Source organism: Anopheles moucheti, chromosome 2 (genome assembly GCF_943734755.1).
Source record: "Anopheles moucheti chromosome 2, idAnoMoucSN_F20_07, whole genome shotgun sequence".
In the NCBI taxonomy this organism is placed as follows: Eukaryota; Metazoa; Arthropoda; class Insecta; order Diptera; family Culicidae; genus Anopheles; species Anopheles moucheti.
The window spans coordinates 62,837,540-62,861,064 of record NC_069140.1 but is presented as its reverse complement, the minus strand read 5'-3'; the positions used below and the strand labels follow the sequence as shown (position 1 = coordinate 62,861,064).

Genomic DNA, 23,525 nt, shown 5'->3' with positions numbered 1-23,525 from the left:
GGGTTTAATTTTTGACTCGAGCATAAAAAAACTTACGGCTAGCAAAAAATCGCCCGGTTTCAAACCAGCCATATCCGCCACACCACCTGGATCCACATCATCTAAATATTGCAATGCAGGACATCGCGGCGATGGTTTCAGTTGCATTAGAGGAGATGAGGCTTTAGCTCCGCGGAGAATAAATCCAAAGCCCCGCTTGGCACGATGTAGCACTACCGTCTGTGGTTCTCCAATGATTCTATAATACAGAAACATTATTAAAATATTTGACTACTTCTGACTTGCAAGTAACTTTAATATTAGTACTTACGATTTCTTCACCCTAGGAGCTGTTTGGCTGCTGTATTGTTGTTGTTGAGAGTGCTGTTGTTGATCAAGGGAGGATGGCTGTTGTTGCAGTGGCAGTTGCTGTTGCTGCTGCAATTGTTGCTGTAAATCATGACTGACTATTTCGTTGCTGCTTGTGTTTATCAAATAGTGATGGTGAGGTGTTGAGGTGGAAACGTTTATAATACTCTTTTGACGGAACTGCACCTCTTGTACACAACTGGCCGGAAAGAAACCCGTCTTATTCGTACCACGCACAAAACCTTCCAGTAAACCACAGTCAGTTGAACCAACCACCTCTATTACATCGCCTGGTTGTATATGAATGTGTCCTGAAAGTCCCGTATCGTAGCCTTCCATACAAACGACAGTTGTACTTGGGTGACCAATCGAACAGGCGGCGCTGTCGGAATTCGTTCCAACACCGGACGAATCGCTGATGATATCACTTGTGTCACCCAGACTTTTATCTGTAGATGAAACATATCCAAATTGAAACCAAATATGAGGAAATATCAAATAATGTGTAATATCTGACAGATGAGATAATACACTGGAATATACTGCATCATACCTTTATCATTAAAAAACATGAAAAACAAATCGGGTAACAAGATGTTTGTCGTGTGCTTGGTTCGAAATTTTGTCGAATGCATGTTGGTGACGATGAAAACATAATATGTAAAAATTGAGATGCAATAATCATTTCAAAAATTGTTCGAGAACCAATTCGTTCGTATTGTTTCGTTTTTGGTAACAGGCAAAAACAGGCAATGTATAGTTTGTCGTAAATGTTTATCAAACCGGTTATTTTAAAAGGCAAAAATAAGTTTAAAATAGATGTTACTAGTTATGCTAAATGTGTTGTTAAAAATATAAGTCCATCTAAAAACACTTCATGCAACATTAACAAACATTGATAGAAATGAGGACATATAAGGAATAAAACAACGCACGTTCAAAATATGTGTAGGTAGAGTTTACACATTATTAATATTTATTTGACATTTAACAGACTCCTTTCCGTTTCCTCCTAGAGCACACAGCTATTTAAAGACGCACGAGTGCAGAAAGTGACGATACTATCTCACCTGCCATTTGGCCCATAGAAGTCGTCCATACGAAAAGCGATTATACAGATTTGCAACAAATCTTCACTGCGCGATTTAAAAAAAAACTGCAGTTTCCCCTAGTGTATGCAGAGTTTGGTTTCGAAGATTTCCAGAATACAAGGAAACTGATAATTACTAAAACTTTACCTGTTACTATGCTGATGTCATCTTCATGGCTTCGGTGGCTGGAACCTTCAGACAGGCTGGAACTAGCGGAACTGAATGGATGCTCGGACGGGCAAGGAGACGGTGGTCCGCCATATATGCGAGATAGAGTCGAGCCCCAGCCTAAACCAGATCGACGCCTAGGATTGTACCGTGGTGGTCCACGGAATGGGACTGCGAGTAAAAGTGAATTGATGGGATTTTTTGTGGCGATTGTATCTAACATTCATCGCACAGGTTTCTTATGCTGCTCCAAAACATTTTATTCTTAGATTTGCCGCCACAGTATCACCACCATCATGATTTTTTTGATACAATTTATAAGAACGCTCCCAGAAAAATATGTATGAATTGATATAGCTGTTGGGTTAAATTGTCTAATTTTCTTTACTACATAAAACACCATTGGATTCAAAAAACATAAAAACTAACCTTTCACTATTATTCATTAAGGTGCTGCATAGTGAATGCCCTAATTCCATGAATCATGAATGAAAGGATGTTTATCACTGGCGATGATTTTTTATAAAAGTAGACGATAAACGAAAAACACGTACTCTTAAACGCAAATATGTGTAAATGTTTGTTGCAAAGAACAAAAAAAGGGAACAATTATCAAAAACCAAGATAACGAATTCAAATAACTGTACAAAAAAATCATTATTGTTAATTTTAACAAAGAAAAGTCATTGAATTGATCATGAAGTTGATCGACATAATATTCATTTACGAAATAAGTAAGATTATTTAATATTATAAGCACACATTAGAGTCAATAAATTCCTTTGATACTGAAAAAATCTTATAACTTTGAAAATAACTTTTGATGTTATAGTGATTGAATCGTTAAATAAGAAAGTATAGAGGTATACATATAACAACAGAGAAACATATTTAATTTCTTTGATTTACCTTAAAAGTATCACAAGATAGTCTTTCATCAAAAAACTAAATTTGAAATTTAATAAAACAGTAGAACAACGTTTAAAACATCCTATCTTTTCTGTCTAATAGAATATTCTAAACACACTAAAACATCAAGTTGAAACACTAATCGAAATAACATACACGTAACAAGGAAATGGAATGATATGAGTGCGAAAAGTTTATTGTATTTTTGTTGCAAGTATCCATTTACGTAAACATAAACTAGGCATCGCTTGCAAGCTAAGCAAAAAAATAGAACAGCAAGCTTAGTGAAGGTGGTAAAAAATACATAAGACAACTCAAATTAGAATCATTTCGATTTCAGAGTGGCGATAGTGATATTAGCAAAATTGCGTGAAACTGTAAAGCTTTAATGCGAAATTGGTAATTGGTCGATTGAAATTTGTAAATCCAAATTATCATAAATTATACTAATGCTTTACTTGTATCCAAAAAATTAAGTTCATTTATCTTTGGTAATGTATGTACTAAATGTGTTTTTTCACAGTTTAACAAAAATTGATAAACTTAAACAAAAATTTATTGTTCTATGCTTTGAGTAAGATACTTGTTTATTATCCCTTTCAAAAACTTTATCTAAATTCATGATTCTAGAAAATTAAATCTAGACATTGTAAATGCATAATATAAACCCAAGGCAGCATTCATGATGATACATATGGTGATGATAATGATGGTAACTAAAAGAGCGAGTAGGAGTTCGAGCAGAACAAGAAACAAGTACTATCGTAATGACTAAAGAAGTAGAATATGTCGAAAATACAGCTTCATTCGATGAAATGAAATAAACTAATAATTTGCACTTAGTATGAGGAATTGTAGTGCCTAGTGTGCGTTACATGATAACTTTTTAAAATCAAGAAAGCTGCTAACAGATGTATTTTACAGCGAAATACATGCGTTGGAGCATATTTAAATGAAATGTTCTCGAGTGTAATTTGCAAACCAAAAAGTTGCTTTTGCTATTTAGGATATAGCATTTACAGTTGGCATCGTATGCACATTTGTTTTTTAACGACGCCAGCGAGAAAAGTATTATTATTTCCTATTTCGAATTCAATTAAATTAATCGTGGTACTTACCAATATCCTCATTTTTATAATTTTGAATCATCTCAGCCAGCTCAAGATTACCGGCAATAACAGCAACCTGCGAAATTTCAAACAATAAAGATTAATCAATCAATTAACAAATAAAAAAATACACTGAAATTAGATTTACATAATTGTAACTATTAAAATAACTCTAAAATCAAACTATTCCAAATCAATATCACACTAAACATTATCAAAGTTTAACTTTAGTATATAATATGTACAATAAATGATTGTTTTTCAGATGAAATTTAGAAGTCAATAATATTGCAATACTGCATATTTAATACTTTTACATCCATTAAATAAAAAAAATAGGAAAAAAAATCATCTACATCAGCTTTAAATCTAATAAGAACACAGTTACGTCGATGAAGCTATAGCTTTATGCATAACATTAAATCATTTCCATCTTTAATCAATATTTTAGTCTCGTTAACGAAACACGCATCAAACTGATGTTTGTAGTAAGATTTTTTGTGCTTGGCGACGTGACTTGCATTCTTCTTCTACTTTTACCATGTAACTCAACTAGCAATACAAGAAAGCAATTATTGATTTAGCAATTTTATTGATATGAAATAATAGTATACCTGGTACGGTGTCTGGTTGGCATAGTTTAGTGCGCCTCTGTTGGCACCACGAAAGAGTAGCATTCTAGCGCAAGCCTCCTGATTGTTAACAGCGCAAACATGCAGCGGCGTATTGCCGGAAGCGTTTTGACCATCCATATCCGCACCGTAGAACAATAAATGCTCTAAATGATGAACTAACCCGTTCCGACAAGCCTACTCTCACGCATACGCACATCACACGCGCCATAGTCATTAAAAGGTAAGTGATGAAGATCGTGGTGTTGTGCAAAGATATTCCAACGGAAAGAATTTAACATCCCAATCATAATAAAGAAGGAGAGAAAGAGTGACGTATGTTGATCGTGTTGTTTTATATGATGACGTTAAAATACGTGGATAGTTGTAACATCATTGTATAAAGTGGTTTCCACAATAATGTTAACGTAAAATATAGACTCAAAACAGTATATAGGTGTAGTGTAGAGTGTAGTGTGGTATTAGAGCAATATATATATAATCAAAACATCAGAGAAATGTAAAATATAGGAAAGAGGAAGAAAAAGAATAACAAAGAGTTTCATTAAATAAATGAATAAATATTATATTCTGCGAGAATCAAACATATGAATATTCTAATTATCAAGATATCTGTATCAATTTATTTTCCCTAAAACGTAATCGTAGTTTAAACATTCGTTATATTTTTATTAAAATTCTTTTTTGGGAAAAGGACATCAAACTTGTATATCTTTTTTAGTAAATACAGTGTAATCGTAATTTTTATGTGCATCACAATTTATAATTGTGTATCTAAATTTGAAAGAAATAGTACGTAACGAGTGTATCTCAATTTTGAGATTTAAAAAAAAAACAAACAATTTTTTTGATAAAAAAATATCTTGCTGGTGCTGATAATGTTCTACATATTTATTGTTTCAATATTAACACGTTCAGCGCCATGTCAAAAACGTACAAGGCGATTTCCATAGAGCATCACCCAAATTTGGGTGATGCGGAGCTGAACGTGTTAAACTATTTTATTTTTAGAAGTAAATAAAATAGAATAAATTCATTCATGTTCAATTCTGTGTTCCTTCTTGATTTCCAATTAACAATCCTTTTAAACCCAATCACCAGCAAAACAGTTAAAATTATAAAAAAAACAATACTGATTACAAATTACAGACCCCGGACTACAATAAAATGCTACTATTATCCGTTTGCTTCGCTAACATTTGCTTGAATAGAAGGGTTTATATTAATTCAACGATTATCATACCTGATGCACTTCTTGCCAACCTTGGCTGTCCTGAATGCCGAGTGTGGCATGATCGTGTAAGAGTACTTCACTGATTTTGGGATCTGTTTTCCGTGTTACAGACAAGTATACAGGTGTGAGGCCTTTCGTATCACGATAGTTTGGTGAAGCTCCTAATTCCAAAAGCGTGCTAAAATGAAACAAATTATGACAAAAATTTATTCGATATTTTCACTTCACTTACATCGTTGGGTTCAAACATTCAGAATTCTGTATTTTTAATGTTTCATAATAATTTTTGAACGAACGTGCTGCATATGACAAATAACATAATCTTACATAATTATCCTCCATAACAACTTATTAAATAATTCACTCACAAAAACAACCTATTTCCAATCAAAAGAAATTTCAAACTAAGAATAATTTCGATCGCATGATCATTTTAGTTATAGAAATTTTATAATCATTTTGAATATCATCATTTTAAAATTAAGAAACATTTTAGTGATATAGAACTACAAAAAGGTGGAAATCGAAAAACAAAAACCAACATATATTAAAAGAGTGATACGAGTGAGCGTAAAAGGAAAACTATGAACTTATCATACGACTTACATGTGCAGGTGGATTTGAATGTTTGTATCTAATTATGTAGATAGTCTAACTCAACATTTTGCATTATCTTTATAACGTTTCTCGTCTAAATGTCTATTGCATTAATTGCACCACCAGAAATGAATTTCAATTCGCAATCAACGTGATTAATCTTATAACTGTTTATTTTGTACATTCTTATATTCTAATAAAGTACTAGAGAATCACGTGTTTGTAGTTTACAATAAGGTGATTAAATATATTTGTGCAGTTCTTATCTTACCTTACTGCTTCCAGGCTATCACGTTCGACAGCTCGATGAAGTGCGGTGGCTCCGTCACGGGTCCGATAGTCCAGAAGAGCTCCACCATTTACGAGTGCGATTAAAAGCTTGTTCGGTTTTTTAGAGCCAGTAGCAATGGTAAGGGGCGTTTCACCTGTTTCCTGACAGTGAAAGTTAGGATCCAATCCTTTGGCACACATCTTGGCAATCTTTTCCACCTGACCACTATTGATGCACTCGATGAAACGCCGCAAATTGGCACGAGTGTGCAAAGCTTTCAGTTGACGTTCGTCGAGATTGAGCATCTTGTACACGCGACGTTTATATTTCAACTGGAAACAACATTGTAAAAGAACATATTTTTAATTAATAAAATGCTATAAATGGTAATAATAGGCATGTTCAAGCACATAGAATATCTTTTTTTTAACATAAGATGTTGATATTAGCCAATAATGATGAACTTATATTAATATTTTACATTAATAAAAATAAGTAAACTAAAAACAAGTTTGACGGAAGCAACTAAATACTTTTCTTAACAAATTATGTAAGAGAAAATATTTACTATCTGATTCAACTAAAATCATTAGTGATACCACCACCACCACGTTGCACATTCCGCTCATCATATAAACAATTTGAAGAAATGCAAGACACGAAGAAAGTGCTGTTTAACAAGCGAAAGGTATAAGAGAAAAATCGTAACGACTATGTTTATCTAACATGCACAACAATAAATTAAATGTTTCTCATGCTACGGGTGCATAGTCTGCGACAAAAATGAATACGCGCAATACACGACTGGTCGATTATTTGACGAGATGCGTGCGAGCATATGTAAATTACGGTTATTGACTTCTGTCGCGTTTGTTTCGAGCTCACTGAACTGCGTCTTCAAGATCCAATGAAGCATAGAATTGTACCCAAATTGAAGTAAGCATGCTTTCCCCTCCATCTGCGAGAAATTACAATGAAAACAATGAACTTCCCTTCCGTAGCTGACCATCTCTACGATCATCCATTGTTATCAACGCTTAACACAGACTATCTTTAGAAAAATTCATATCATCATACAACAGCATGTCGGGCCCATGCATGTACCTATACCGGAAAAGAACTATTAAACTAATCGATGGTACAATTAAAGGCAGGCTCACACTTAGAACAATAAAAATAAGTAGTGGCCTAATGCAAACTAAATGACAATTTTCAAATGTAGTGCTAAAGGTTTCAAAATATGAATTGAATACAATGTGTATTTTATTATTGACAATTACGTTTCTTCGTCGTATTGTATATACAAAAAATATGAGAGATACAAAAGCAGTTAAGACTCTATTTTAAAAAGATGCATACCTCCAAATAGCCGACCGGTCCATTGAACGGGTAGTCCCCTAATCGTCGTTCTTCATCCAGGAATTTACCGGCTTTGCCGTTTGATGGTGGAGCGAATAGTCCATAGTTGAAGCTTTCTTTGAGTTCCTGCAAGAATGAAAAATAAAAGCATATTAATTATACTTAAGCAACGCTGCTTTTACGATTAGGCATATAATTAAAAAAGCGAAATTGTGTCTAAGTTGATCAATAAATAAAGATTCTTTGTATAGTAACGTACAGTAGACATAGTACGTGAAGTTTCATTGCATTTACCAATATCTATTTGAGCCGCTGCAAAAGTTATGTGAAGTACAGCATGAATTACAGAATAAGTACTTCGTATCATTAGACTTATTTACTCTAGCATGTAAATATTAAATATTAAGAGTTGTAAATGAATGATGGACCCATTTCATTCACACTGCTATGGTGATTTCGGTGTCCAACTATCTCGTTAGAATTAGATCGCTTATATAAAAAATTAGCAAAAAATATCGATCCAACACCGTAGACAATACTAGCTCTAGTATACATCTATAGCACAACTACTAGTACTAGTTGATACTAGTTTCTGTTGAGCTATGCTATGTACTTCTTAATTATAGATGTAATTCAAATTATTTTTCAACTCACTAAATCATTCTCGTTATCATCGTCACTTAACTGCAGTGGTCTGACAATGTTAAGAGCCAACGTTCAATATTTTACCAGCGCAGCATCACTAAATTCCCCTGACATCGTACAAATGACAACGATGTATAGAAACAGGAAACCTGAAGAAATTAGGTAATTTGTTTTGCTTCCGGACTTGCGTAATAGCATGGCACATGAATGACTTTTGAGCAGATCTCATGTAGTATGATTACTCGATATGATGAACATCGGTGTCTCAGTAACATTTTGGAATTGATTATTTATTAAGAGTCTTGTACCAAGGGAAATAAAGTTTACTAGGGACAATTTGTTATTTACCGCGTTATATATTGCGTAAAACAGATATCATGTAGTTCCTAGCAAATTAATATTATTTCAAACTTGAAATACTCTCAATGACCCTATCTAATGCGCAAAAAACAACGAACAACAGGGTAAACTCAAACAAAGTATCAGTGAAACTTGAAACCACAAAAAGCCAGCAATAATCATGTCCCATGTATTCAACCTAGCAGTTATAGCGCTGCTCAATAGTCTTATACTTTTGTTCAAAAACCTTCGATTTTTTTCTTGGCTACGCGATAGAGACAATAATGACTGTTGGGAGAAATTATTTTGCTAAGACAAACTCTACTGCCCCAACCAGCACTGACATAAGAATAAAGTTCTACATTTCGCTCACGTACAATGCGGTCGGTTGCGGTCTTACCACCTTAAACTACTACCTTCAAGTCACACAGTTTTATGAAGGCATTGTCGTTTTCGACACCAATCCTTTCACGTTGCAAACGTGTCCGAGTAAGGCTTATGCAACTCAAATATATTCAAGCACACACATTTAGTTCGGTTTGTTCGGTAGGACAAAAAAAATATTGGCAAAATCGTAGAAGAATGGGCCATGATGATGAGCAGACAAACAATTTGTAGAACAAACAACAACAATTACGAATTTGGATGAATCTTGCGCTAAATGATATTTGCGACTGTGATAATTCTAAAAAAGTGACGAGTTACAAACATATAAAAAAAAATTAAAATTTATGACAATACAATAGTGTGCATTTATGCAACACCGGAAACAAAACAAGGCTAACAAAAGCAACGTTGCTCCAACCGTATGCCGCATGATGTATTTTTTAATAAAACCATTTTCATGAAGGTCTTACACCTCTTTGTTATATATTAAATAAAATCGGTATGACTAAACACCGTGAAAAGAGTGGATATTTCTAGACGTATTTAAATTATGGGAACTGACGTTCTTTCAATTACATCCTCAAAAAGGTGCTCTTGTACGGTTCGGAGACGGAATGTTGTAATGTATCTCACCCAATTGAAATGATTGAAATTGAAATCCTAGATTAAATTACCAACATTTAGAATTAATATAGCCTAGCAGATCTATTTACATAATCAAATATAACAACAAAAAATCATAACTTTTTTTTATTATCCAAAACAATATTATAAAATTGGCGTTCTTTATGAACAATACGATACTTTCTTAATACTACGATTCCAATTCACAGTTCTTTTATGGGCATTCCACTCCAAGTGCGTATGGTACGTGATTCGATAGACCGGCTTTTTCTAACCTAACCAACTACTTTATCTTTATCCGTCTGTGCTATATATGTGTTATCTATTGTATTGTGTATTGCATTTAATCAGAGCGTTTTATGCGTGCATACTGCGTGTACCTGGGTAATGACCTGGGAGTGGGTAATTATATGTGAGTACAGATGAGTACAGGTGACTCAATGATCGACTCAAGTTATATTTTTTTAAAAACAATTATTTTTGCCACTTCATCACATTTATGCTTGGACCAGATGACAGGCTGTGCTATTCAACGCTTCAATGTACATTTAGTTGTATGTTGTAAATGTGTTTGTACCTATTCTCTAGACGGCAGTTTACCCTCATTAAGTTTATAGTAGCTCTTTTCCAATAACTGCTTGTTGGCACTATGCTTTGTCCTACGGACAGAATGGTGCGAAATTTGAAGTCCGAACCATTTATAAAATGGGGTCCGCTCTCAGGTGCCAACTGCTGTGCAATTGCAGAGAACTTGCGACGCTGATCATTGCATAAAAATAGAAGAATAGTGGCTCGATTGTGTCTGCTGATGTCAGGAATGTGATGGCCTACCGTCCAACCCTTTTTTCGTTTACAACCAAAAACAATTGCTGCCCAACGGCTTCAGACCAGATCTGGCCATTGAGGACATACCATGGGATTGTAGGTCTCTCGCCAGCCCGTGAAAACCATCACCATAAAACCTCGTCCAAGCGATGCAACGCATCATTGGCTATCGTTTGTCCGAAGGTTGGTATACTTAATTTTCCTCCCTCATTCGCCTTGTTTTTCCACCCGGTTCCATTCCACGATTTTCGTTCTTTTCGTCCAGCGTATCTAAAATCATCCGTAACAGCGTAAAGCCAATTGTTAAACCCCCATTTCCCGATGCCGGTGGACATGAATCGTACGAATTGTTGTGCATTTTGTTCGCAACATTATTGGTATTTTTACACGCACCGCTGAACAAAGAACGCAGAACTGGAAAGCAGACTATTCGGGTTAGGCACAGAAAACGACCGAATCACTGAGCAATAGCATTCACGAACATCATTCACGGCAAGGTAGAAAACAAACATCCCACCAACAGATTGAAGACAAAATAATACGTCGCTTTGGCTTTGAAGTGTTAATATGGTTTCTAAAATGGATTACTAATACAAATCGCAGTCACCTTGGGCACACCCCCCTATAGATCGATTATATGTTACGAAAATAATTGTTTCTGTTTTATTCACACTGAGTGCGTACCTTCGAGCTAAAATGCGGCTATGAATGGTACAGAAAAAACGAAACTAATTGCAATTAATCATATTTGGAACAATTAAGGATAAAACAGGCCACAATGTACAAAGTAATAAATTCACCAGAGAATGAGAAATATTTTCTCTCATCATTGAAACTCGAACTTCTGCTAACGAATGTGTAAAAGTTACTTATTAGGCGTAGCATCACGCAACACTTTCGCAACAATAGCTCCGTATTTATCACTCGATCTCAGCAGCAGGCCTATGGATTTTGTTTGGTTTTAATGACGCTCTTCGCATACGTTCGTGGTTCTGAAGATGTGCTCGTTTACGGTAGCTACGGAGCTGATCGGTTCTTATGTGTCCATCGATTTAAAGATGCGTGCGTATGTAAATTTATACCGGGTTAAGTTCCGTCCACATGCGCATCATCATTGCCTTATACGTATCAATGATCGCATCCTTCAGTACGCACCTAACGATTGCACAAACAGAAGCAACACGCTGGTGTTAAACCTTCCACGAACAAACTCAGTCGCATTTTGAAGGCCAATACCAGTTTTTATATGCAACAATGTTGTAGGTAGTGGCGATGGTTTCTGTACAGGAACGATCTGCTGCCTAGCAAATAATCTTTTCGCATGTTTTCAGATGAACTTTTGCAAGACATCATTTGGCTTGCGCTGTGGGTTAACGGACGTGTCCATGTGACCATATTTGTACGAGATTTTTGTTTTGTATGTAATTTTTCTTTCGTCCCCTGTCTGATTTATATGCTCGCACAATGATCTTCCAAACGATCATCCGTCTGGCGGAACCGAATGCTTCCATTGGATGCGGAATAAAAACATTACGTTACCTGGAGGGTATGGGTGGAACCATCTCCCATCTGAGCTCCCGCCCCGCTCATCACCTTCTTTCATCCGTTAATCGCTTTGCACCTTGATCTGTTTGCTATAGTTGAAAAGTTGTATATTGATTACGTACACGAGATTTTCAAACAATTTCTGACTCTCGTTTCTTTCCCACTGATCGCGCATTGCTTCCTAACTAACCACTAGTCGGCACGAAGAATTGTTTTCATTGGCTTTTTTACAACCATTCATCGCAATAAACGACGAAAACCCATACTGCTGCCATCGGCCGCTTATTTCCATTTTTCTCTGAGGGTCACCTGTGAACATAATACGCATCGGTTCAGTTTGGCGAAAGGTGAAAACGTTTCGCCATTTAAGTGTTGGAACCCAATAGTAAAGGTTGAACTGCCAACGAGGAGATACTCAAACAGCAAGGTTACAACGCAACAGGTTTCGCGGTGGAGAAAAAAAAATTAAACATAAAAACTGTGGCAAGTGAGAGAAGAACTTTACACTTTGCAATACAGTATTTCTACTATTTGTTATAAATTTATAGTCCTATTTGTTAGTCAATCTAATTTAATTGATACTTTAAGGTGTAATGTTTGAAGTGATTAGATTCAATGTCAAAATATTTTAGATTTAGTTGCGTAATATTTTGATACCAGATAACAATACCAAAAATAAAAGAGACAACAACATTATTTTGTTGCAAATTAACGCCAAAAATGCTATCAAAAATGCGTACATTTTTAGCTTAAATTGAACTAAAATAAATAACTTTAAGCGGCCAGACAACCAGTTCCGTTGAATGTGGTCTGGGGGAATGCAGAGTTTGCGACATTGAACCACGGCCAATCTGGGACAGAACTTAATATTCTTCTGTTGGAAATTTAAACTGAAACTGTAGCAAAATTTCTTCCCACTACAATTCAGAGCCACAAACAAACACCTTCATAGCTTCTTGCTTTACGTGTATCTTAAACAAGTTGGAACACCAACAAGAACAACTCCAAAAGCGGATTGAAAAGTCGCGTCAGCTTCGGATCAACGCAATCAGTGCGTAGGCGATCGCCAATTGTTCGTCTGAAGTTGCTATAACAGCCATGTTGACAGAGAAAACCACATATACATATGCGATCTCACAATGACGCCAACATGAATCCCCAAAGGTGCTCGTAAGTATGCAAAGAGTTTGTGTAAGTGTGCAAACACTTTTTGTGTTTTGTATAGTTTTTGTTTTTGTTATAAAAACAACAACTAACCATATATAATTATATATTTTTATTAATATATCAATAAAAATATATCAACAATATATTATGATAATATATTACTAATAATATATTATAAACAAAAAACGTTATACAGTTGAATCTCCTTGGTGATTATACTTTTAATTATTTATTGTGTACGACCTTTGATTTCTTTAGTTGTTTTCGCTAATCAGTGTTCAAACTTTAGAGCGTTATATCCTCGTTTTTCCTGTATGATAAATTATCGTCATTTTTCATGGTCACACAATTAATCAGGTAAAAATTTCGAGCACTGCTGGTGTACAAACAATAAATCACATTTAAACCATCGGTTTAGATTTTCTAGTTTTTTTGTTGAACATTTGTGTGAAAATCTGGGAACAAAACTCTAAGAAACAGCATTCCTACACAAGTTGTATAGAAACGGGTGCGCTTCTGTTAGCTACGTAGCTACTCCATGAAAGATTTGGTCTCAATTCGAAGGAAACTGTTGACAGATCTCTTCTCACTTTTTCCTTCGCTACATCAATATTGTACACTAGTACACGTAAAGAGCTATCAATCTAGAGTTGCTAATCATAATTGACGATTTGGGTAATTCCTTCTCTGCTGTATAATTATCAAACGAGACACGCTTACGATCATTTTTGGCGTTGATTGCGCTGAGTAGAAAATGAGTAAGGGCGCTTGACTACGCTTAGCCTAACTCCCCTTTAGAAATCTAGTCAGCCATTCATGTGCATAAACGTTATGGCCAACCTTTCCATTCCCATTTCGCTGTTGGAAGCGAATGAATACATCACCCGTACCCTACAATAGGCAGCAGTTTTTCATCTTTCAAATTCCTGATCATCACTCTGAGCACGCTGGTAGCAATCGTGGCTTGTCGACGTTGAATATGAAAATAATTATTATGTCAGTAGTTAAACACCCGCAGCAATTTTTTCGTTCACATTATGGTTGAGCAGAAGTTGCCATAGTTGACTTGAAATTCATATGGCTCGCGTTGGTCACTATACGTCTGGCAGCAATGGGATGTCAAATCGAAAGTATGAATAACACCTTTTTAAACCGTTTTGACACATATGCAAAAACGGCCTTTCTACTTCTACTGTACCACACTCTATTTATCTACTCCACTTTACTTCACTTAGTTTTTCAACCGTGGAGCTTTTTGATTTACAAATGGTCTGATAGTCATTTCGGTCTAGGGAATGCACAGTGAAATTAAGATTTGAACCTCACGCGAGTGCAATGCAACATTATAGCGTGTTCAGATAAAGATTTTCTGAAGGTGTTTAATTCATTTCCAACGCAAATATAAATTAAACAGACACTTTAAATAGGAAACTTAAGGAAAATTCCAAACACAAAGCTAAATTGCAAGAAAGAGATGCGTCATGAAATGTAATTTGGAATTATGTCTACTATTATTTCAGCATTAAAACACGATCACTGCACATGTCTCATTTGATGCTCCAACCACAAATTTAAAAACGTATAAAGCCTCATTTATATTCTCTCCATGTCTACCTTTGAATTGTATTACCCGAGTTCTTTGAGAAAATTGGCAAACCTTGAAGTTGACGGTCTATCGTTCCTAGACATTTAGACCATGCTGGTGGTTGAGGAATTACCATACAATTGTGCAAAATATACAACAACCTCAAGAACTGCAGATTGATTCTTACTGTGTACACAAATAATCCCCAACATAAACTTTTCTGAAGTGTAGAATGAATAGTTATCTTATCAAGCAACCAATTTAAAACCAACTGCAGCTTAGGGCATGAACAATCTGGTTTACAAAAAATATTTATCTTTTTATTTATTTAATTCCATTATGACGGCCGAGGGCCGTATGATTTACAAAAAATATATTCACACTTTTATTAAACTTAAAAATTAACCAAAATTCTACATCGTCCGAAAAGAGTAACGGAAGACAAGCTAGTTAAAATATGTTTTTCTTTGTGTTTCATAACAGGAAGGTCAACAGCGTTCACACGATGCCCCAAGATCATCAAGACAGTAAATGATGTAAATGTAAGTTAAGAACCAGTTGAATAAAATCAAGTTCATAAACGACCTTTTGCTAATTGTTCCTAAGAGCTGGTCTAAAAGTAAGACATCTTCGGTAAGTTGTGGATTTAATGTAAATGTTAATAATAGTTTATGTTATATTACAATAAGTATATCGCTTTAGCTTTAGAAGGTTTAAATTAAAATATCATGGCATAAGTTTAACATTTTAAATATTTACTTCTTCTCCTGCTCTAAGCTAGTGCATTTATATTAGCCGTATTGTTAACGTTCACGGCAGTTTAGTTTCTCGACTTTCACTATACACTCATATCGGAGGAGAAACTTCCTGTACATTACATCAATTTAATGAAAAATAAGATACTGCTCTGTTTCTACCAATGGTGGCCCATTTGGTTAAAAAATAAACACTTCTCCGTTAATTAATTCTTGCATCATTTCCTGGTAGCCGAAGAACACCTCTCTTTCTTCTTGGCGTAACGACATACTACTAGGTCATGCCTGCCTATTTCTGGCTTATTATACTTTTTATTATTACTGGCTATTATTTTACTGGCTTATTATACTTATTATTTTACCACGTAGCCCGATAGTCAGTACTTGTTACGAGGGATTCGTCCGAATGGGATTTTGGTCCGGTCCGCTCGTTTGAAGACCGGTGCCGCTACCATCATGCCACCGGTATATGGATACTTGGATTATTTTAGTTGAAACAGCCTGTCATGTACCACGATGCAAATGATGGATAAATAATTCAATCTTCCGAGCTACTGCGCATTACATGCAGGTGGTTTATTTTTGGTTCGGTAGAATCTAGCTATAAATATCTAACGGCACAGAATATCAACAATCATCAACAGAACATAACGAAAAAATACACCACGGTATCGCATACACCACTTTAAATATTTGAGCGTAACACAGTGGAAGATAAATGTAAAGGCAAATATTGGATAAACATAACATAAATCTATGGAATTTGAGAAAACCAATGCACATTGTCGTAAGTAAATAATACAATCAATCATTATAAAAGAGCGAAAACAAAATATAATACAGAACCAAAAAATATGTTAGTGTAAACTTTATAACAAATTTATTTTAGTTATTTTTTTGTTAATATGTTATATCTATAAAACAGAACTGCTTACTTAATATGCGATACTTTTATAAGTGACGAAGATCGGAACTATATTAAACTTTTCTTCTACGCTGGCAAGAATACATAAAGATCTTTGACATGTTTGCTCCGGACAGTAGATGGACTAGTACACAAAGATCTTTTTTTCGCAACGACAATGTGCAGGTGAATTTTGGTGAACAGGAAATGGTAGCCAACAAGTCTGTTGCTCAGGTTCTAAGGTTAGTGCTCTAATGACGCAAGTCATAATCCGATCAAGCAATTTCGAATCTCAAATGTTCAGAACGCGGTTGTTTTACGTACACCAGTTCGTTTGCCAAGTTTAGAAGCAACTTACAAATACGTTTCGTTACGTACGTTTCTCGTCATATTCTTGATTAAGCCAGACTACAACTTGTTCTGACTAGTGAATGTTCAATCGCTGCTTTCTGACCGATCTACAACAAAACCAGTCTGTCTGTCGCCAAAACACCATCTGGACGTGGTACAGTTGGTGTGTGAAAATTGTCGAATAAAAACAGGTTTGTATTAGAAAACACTTCTTACAGTCTCTCAGGGAGAAATGAAACCATTCCAATTGATTTGGTATAACGTATAACCAGTTGTCTATAGTCAAACAGATGATATTTTTGTGCACCCTGTTTTGATGACATTCAAGACTATTTGTGTAGATCATAATGATAAGTTAGGCCGGAAGAAAAACGTCCAGAATACGGAAGACAGTCGAAGAAATAGCGCCCGATTTTCATTACCATCTTAAATACATTTGATTAGCATATGTCATAATGAATCATTCGTCACAGAATTGAGGATTTAAAAATTTGATTTGACTGTGATCCATTTTGTACTGTTGGTTGAATTTGGACTTATTCACTTATTCATTGGACTTATAATCCAGTCCTACTGTCGCCAGAGTTTTGATGACGCAAATGTTATTAAGAACACTAACATATCTGAACAAGCTCGATTGAATTAAACCTAATATAGACGTGTTTAAAACACCAAAACACAAAATTCAAATTATTTGGAACTATTCAACGACTATATCGAGTATTTTAAGCAATTTGTTGGCAGGAATAAAAATAGATAAAACTAAATTTGTTAATGGCGGCAGAATAGATTAGTTTCATCTTATTTTGATTTGTATAATCGTATAATTTATATTATATTATTTATATATATATTAAAACAATATTCAGTAAATCAACTACAAACACAAACGTGTTTGTATTGTTAAATTAGATATTTTATAGAATAGATAATCAAATCCCAACTCTACATTTTTCTTTACTTTTCGTTAATGACCATAAGTTCGATGATTAATGATGTATCTATTTTTGTAAACTATGGCAGTCTCATGTTTCATACATACAAGGAGAACAAATTCGAATGTCTGCATCATACATGTGAAAAAGGTACCATGATATTAAATCCTTAGCAACACAATTTCTGTCACTCGTTCATGGCTAAGGACAATCGATGCGGCAGTTCCTGCCATAGAAAACTTGCGCCTTGCCTATCAAGCCACAATGTCTTTACATAGCCAGCGTTGTACCAAGTGTGAACACTTGGTCGTTACATTATCCTGAAGCAATGCTAAAATTAAAAAAAAAACATTAGACCACATTAGCCTCAAGAGAATTGAATGGGACCATTGTTGTTGTAGGTGCAACAGGGAAAGAAATATCAAAAAGATATCGTGCGAAATCCCACGGCTGGCCTTCTCAAGGTGATCACTATTGGGAGATTTCTTCATTCAACTCTTGAGGCTTTCTGGTGTTTTCCATCCGATCTCGAAGTTCACGAGATACTGTGTCAGTCATGCCGCTATTACATAATAGTATACCATAACCGCCAGTGTACCTCCCTTATAGTGCCTGTATAATCATAAAAACGTCGCATGCACTGCGACGTAATGCCTCTTTTCTGAAGAGGACGTAGGATCACTTGGAGAGGAAATCGTATATCTCTCGTTTCCAACATAACACTCCTACTCTTCGCATGAATGGCAAAAAACGACATATTTTTATTAAGGTGTAACAAAGTTTTGTTGTAATTACATGTTTAAAAACATCGTCCATCATTCTATAACGCTTTTACAGTACAACACACATATCATATAGCACAATAAACAGTGGTACGATTCACATAAAAAATGTTTTTATGTTTTATTTATATTAAACGCTTAAATATTAAACTTTAAAACCAAGAAAGATTGCCAACATTGAGGCTTGAGATATTATAATTTAAATAGACTGTAAAAAACTAGTAAATGCATGTGTTTAAATTTAATGGAATTTAACTATTTACTGTTTACAACGCATAAACGCAAGTAAAATGTTTGTACCATCGCCAATGAAATGCACCGTCGATATGTGTTAATTAGATTACATTAGGTAACAGTATATACGTACAAAATTATTACACCCTGCAAAGCCAGGTTCTTCCACACATCTCAATACACCTTGCACAGTTTTGTATGTACAGTATGTACATCAAAACCTTACTGTGGGTCTTTGAAGTTTCATAGCAAAGACACATTTTACGCAGCAATCTATGACTTTAATTACAGTAATCAACGAACAATTATCCTCCGCTTTGAAACTCTGATACACACAATAATTTCAAACCGGTTTGAAGTTGGAAGTTATTTTTTTTCATTTCGTCATCAAAAGATCCCACAACGAACACAACACAACACAAGCTTATTTCAATAAAACAAAACATAACATGAATAAACAACATCAAAATAACCTTGATATTAATAATATTATTCATGTTTTTCTTAAAAGAAATACTGGACTAAATAAATAAATTCGCTCCATGCAATACTGATCACAAATGCCATTACTTTGAATTTTTCTTACATTCGTACATGGGGATTTAAGTTTAATAATTTCTTTGGAAACATCTATAAACAACGCTTAACAATTCAAATTAGCAAAATGTCCATTCCAAAATAAAATTGACTTTAACTCGCTGGAATGTAAGTTTCTTGAATAACGTTCAATCTTCTTTATTTGAACAGTGAGATTAAACCTAACAACGTACATTGGCAGTGTGAATTGAATTGGTTAAGTCAATGTAATTGAATTTTATTTTATAATAAAATAAATGATATAAATGATACGCCTGAATAAATGATCCACTGTTTGGGAATTTAACTCGTCATCTTAAACAGAAAGCAGAAATGTTTTGACAAAAATCATATCAATATCACCCACACAGCCGTTAATCTGCACGATTTCACGGACATTAGTGAATATATTTTAACCAAAAGATAATATTGGTCTAATTACCAAGATTAATAATTCAAAAGCCAACTTCAAATCATTGGTTACTGCTTATGGCAGTTTATACGACCACGCGTGTATTTTATTTCGCAAATTTCGAATTCGAGTCTCGATCAGTAATGTCTGAGGGTGTATGGTCTGTGTTAATTATTCTACCGCTACACACCAACATTAACTATCGGTCCCAATTTAGCAGAATAGATTGAGATTAACGAAAGAAATGAGAAGCAATGTTGTAAAGTACACCTAAAGCAAAAAGGCGGCTTTTAAATCCTAAAACGGAAAGGCTCTTCTGCCGACAAGTGCAATAATAAGTGACGACCTACGGGATAATACCAGGCAAAGTGCGGTCGTCGATGGCATAGGACAAAAAAGTTCAAATAAAGCGCGGCTATAAAATGATTACGATTTTGCTCGTTCGGACTGAACTTAACCATCCTCGAATGCAGTTTATAAAAATAGCAACTAAGCAATCAGATTTATAGCGGTTATTTTCTTCCAAGTGGATGATAATTACATTCAGCATACTTTTTTTCCTTCGGGTGGAAAAGGCTAATCGTAGAAAAGCTGTCTAAACTTTCATTTAAAACTGTTTGCACTGCATATAAACTCTCTCTTTCTCTACGTTCCGATTCAGCAAATTCGCATCGCAAATTTAGCACATGATCCATGGAACATTGTTGGATGTGTGAGAAGTATCGTTCCGGCTACTGAAATTCACATCTTGATCACTATGCTTGCGATGCACGTGATAGTAAACAAAGCTACAATTTTGCTCGAGTATTGTTCACTTTTGAGACATTTGCATCGTAAGTACACTTAAGTACATACAAAGGTAACTTTCAGTGTAATCGTTCATATCTTGATGCCATACGATAAATACATTTGCAGCCAATCTCGTATGAGCATATCTTCCTATGTGGGACTCTGAAACAGAGATCCGCTTTGCTTATTAGCAGACTAGCTGTAATTTGATTACCTATAGCAGAAACGTGAAGTTTTGCGGTTAAGTTGTATAGTTCAGAAGATATTTTAACATTGAGCTCACGTGTCGTTAGGTCGTGTATTACGGAATTTGCTATATTAATCGATACCCCAAGAGCTACGAATGTACATAATCAAATATTTTCGAAATATTTTACCAAATATTATTTAATCAAATATACCAAATATAACCAAATATTTTAACCAAATGTAAACAAAATATATAAAAATGTGTATAAAACCCAAACACATAGAAGACAAAACACAACATCAGAGACAGAGACATTTAAAACAATAGGACATTTATCAAGCTTTTTTTATTAATGGAAGCAGGGCCTAGTAGGTTCTCTATAACTAAGCTGGTACCATGAGGTCTACATTATCAAATATCTTATACACTCAAACATGTTAATTATATTACAAAACGGAACATTAAAACATCAAACAGTTTAGTGTAAGGCTTCGGAAATAGGACGATTGATATACCAACTGTCCCACGGTGCGACATAATTACATCGATGGATTTTTTATAGACTGTATCGTTTTAGAATATACCACAGAATGTGTGTTAGCTTTACTCGATACATTGAAAACCACAAATTGATTTTCCTGTGGCTTCGTGCTTCATTCCTGCATCCTGTAGGAAACAAATTTCCGAAATGACATTTCCGATAGACCCATGCTTATTATATCTCTTTGAAAGCATTGAGTATCCCAACCAAGCTGAATATCGATCTTTGTTACAAAGATCTTCTTATGTGCACTATTCACCGCATGAATTCAAATAAGAAGTTTTTTTTTTCTACTGGTAATGATTATCGAACAATTGCTCGAAATTGGTGTACACAAGACGAAGATTACAAATTCAACTACCGTAAAACTCTTACAGTCGCCTGATCGTTCTACCGATAATAAAAAAAAACTTCTATAACAAATGTGGAATTTAACAAACAAAATATTGATTCACTAAACAGAATGGTAATCTCTAACAACTAATTTAAGTATATGCGCACAGAATTGGTAGGAAAAATTCTTGTTTTAAGCGTGAGAAGTCCATTGCAATTGACTCATCGCTAATCCCTGGACCGGGTGGGATGCTCCAGAAACAAACCGCTCATAATTTATAGCTGCAACAAACCTGCTTTGTTAACCACGGAAATATCCATGCAAGCGAAAGGCAAACTACTAAGGCATCTGATCATCAAGCAAGAGTGCAACCATGGTACGAATGCTCGGCCTCACTAATATAATATCTACCAGACCGTACATCGACTAGTGCCGTGCAAAATTAGACACTAACGCTGTTGTTAGCCTAGTTTAATCTAATCTGTCTTTTGAGGTCACATTGTGTATATCTCGAACAAGAAGTGCGCGAGATTGTAGACATAATGTGAAAAACGAACGAAACGAACGATTCATGACCAAAAAATTGCTCACTATGTCTAAGAAAGTTCGTACTGACAGCAACACATACACCATATTTCACACTTATTAGATTAACCTCTCCATCGTGATAATTTGACATTGCCCTACGTTTTATCGCTACACTGTCTGCAGTTATTAGCACCGAAATCACTGACAATTTGAAAATTTCGTTGGCTTCCATAATTATTAACTTACTGGAGGGCGTACTACTGGTACCGTTCCAGTTATCATGAGACACCGTTACTATAAGATAAATATTTAATTGCCTACGTGAATAGTGTTTCACTTTAAAACGATCAAGCTTTATACAGTGTGGTTAAGAAGTATTGAATGTATTATTAAAATTAAGAAGTTTTATTAAGCAATTGCAGTTGTTAACAATCGAAATATTCCGGCATAATTTTGCTTCATCTTATAGAATGGGAAAAACGTTTTCTAAATTGAAAAAGGTTTTTTATCACTTTCATAAAAAATTCCACAAGCACCGTGTGTAGTAAGTTTGTGACAGATATTTTCTGCAAGTTTACATGTCATGTTGACATGACATGTTGACAACACATTTTTCACAACTTTAGTGCGATTCGTTTATTACTTAGCACCACAACTGATTTTTAGGTTACATAACATATTTTTATAAATTGTGAGGCGTCCCGGTGGCATCATAAATACATATAAATATCAACGCAGTTCTTACAATTGGTTACTTCTATAGCAATTTGATAAAAATTTTACATGAAACATTTTGTGGATCTGTGAAGCTTGCAAACTCGAAAACATCTAAAAACAATTTTCTTAACATGAGGCATTGGAATGATTATAACGAAAGAAACGAAACTAAGTAAACAATTAGAGGTTTTTTTTTATATTTGTATATTAACACAATGAAAGTAAACATAGTACGGAATTGAAGTAACATATTCGCTTACAATTACTATGAACATCTTGTTTTAGATAATCAATAGGATGACTCAATAGGACGTCTTGCTCGTCGTAGTGTTAAAAAATCAACTAATAACAAACGTTTGTACTTCTTAGTTCTCGCAGCCGATAACTACGTTGTGCAGTTGAAAATAGTTCCCAGGCCAATAATGAAGATTGCGCTTTCATTCTATTTATTCTCTTTGTTTCTTTTTTAGTATGATTAAATTGATTGAACACATCCGGCTCTGAATTCAAATGTGGGATGTGTGGAGTTGGCAACTAACACTGATGCATGAAACATAAGTTATATGCATATATTTGATTTTTTTGCTACAATGACGATTCGTGCTGCGCTGACTATAAAAAAAAATACTGGCTACGAGGTAA

At 34.7% G+C, this 23,525-nt stretch overlaps 1 protein-coding gene across 3 annotated transcripts in view; it reads right to left on the bottom strand.

Moving 5' to 3' along the window:
• LOC128302583 (SH3 and multiple ankyrin repeat domains protein 3) overlaps positions 1–23,525 on the bottom strand; it is a 48,780-nt gene that overhangs the window by 5,780 nt on the left and 19,475 nt on the right. For all 3 annotated transcript variants that reach the window (XM_053039436.1, XM_053039452.1, XM_053039443.1), the window contains 8 exons: positions 7,719–7,844; positions 6,360–6,691; positions 5,501–5,669; positions 4,240–4,434; positions 3,635–3,701; positions 1,587–1,778; positions 311–797; positions 37–238 (listed from right to left, as the gene is read on the bottom strand). In XM_053039436.1, the coding sequence (XP_052895396.1) occupies positions 37–238; positions 311–797; positions 1,587–1,778; positions 3,635–3,701; positions 4,240–4,434; positions 5,501–5,669; positions 6,360–6,691; positions 7,719–7,844 (1,770 nt within the window). The remainder of the gene's footprint in view (positions 1–36; positions 239–310; positions 798–1,586; positions 1,779–3,634; positions 3,702–4,239; positions 4,435–5,500; positions 5,670–6,359; positions 6,692–7,718; positions 7,845–23,525) is intronic.